The sequence below is a fragment of the Penaeus monodon genome, chromosome 19 (genome assembly GCF_015228065.2).
Source record: "Penaeus monodon isolate SGIC_2016 chromosome 19, NSTDA_Pmon_1, whole genome shotgun sequence".
In the NCBI taxonomy this organism is placed as follows: domain Eukaryota; kingdom Metazoa; phylum Arthropoda; class Malacostraca; order Decapoda; family Penaeidae; genus Penaeus; species Penaeus monodon.
In genome coordinates, this window is record NC_051404.1 from 5,772,354 (window position 1) to 5,773,161 (window position 808).

General features: G+C 34.5%; 1 protein-coding gene across 1 annotated transcript in view; it reads left to right on the forward strand.

The window, feature by feature from the left end:
- Positions 1–808, forward strand: part of LOC119585019 — a gene marked incomplete in the record, with an annotated part of 10,106 nt that overhangs the window by 3,415 nt on the left and 5,883 nt on the right. Inside the window, 1 exon segment of the mRNA XM_037933633.1 lies at positions 606–708. Coding sequence (XP_037789561.1) covers positions 606–708 — 103 coding nt within the window.

Here is an 808-nt window from a genome sequence, read left to right on the forward strand (position 1 = left end):
TTTTGAAATATTGATGCTGGTGTAGAAACCCTTGCTGGTTTAAGGAAATATTTAATTTTTGAGATACCTGTTATGAAAGATTTATCATATAGACGTGTTTTATCTTGGGGAAATCCATAATTTGTCATAGTAGTGTTGTTTTGGATAGCACTATGGTTTTAGGTGAAATATCCTTTTCTACATCCAATATAATGAACATTAATCCTGCTACATGTTGATATTTATTAACTGTAAAAAAAAAAAATGGAAGTGGAAATGTTTAGATATTTCCTCGGGTTATCTCTCAACACTAAAACCTAACAGTACAATTTTTGTGCCTTGCCTCTCCCCAGTCACAATTCAGGCCTATTTTCATATTTCCCCCAAGGCAGACTTTGCTCTAAGATATTCCAAGAGCTTGATTTTACACACCAAAGATTACATATCGTGCATTGATACTTCAGCACAGTGGAATCTGAAATCTGAAAATAGAAGAGAGGGGGGGGGGTTGTTGGGATGAAATTTGCATTATTGCACAGAATCAAGTCTTAGTAATTTATATTATTCTTCAATAATGATAAACATCACATGTGAAGCTTCTCTGATTTTAATTTGTGTTTTTCTAGGGTATTTGGTACAGCCTGCCCAACAGTGAAGTCCAAGCTTATTGAACAGATGAAGAGCTGGAGCCATGGTGACTGCTCTTCGAAACAACAGTGCAACTATGAGGTATTGCCAAAAAGAAGTTAAATTATTGTAAAGAACTTTTTTCAGGTTGAATAGTCATAATGTCCGGATCATTCCAGATGATATGACTGAAATGAAAATA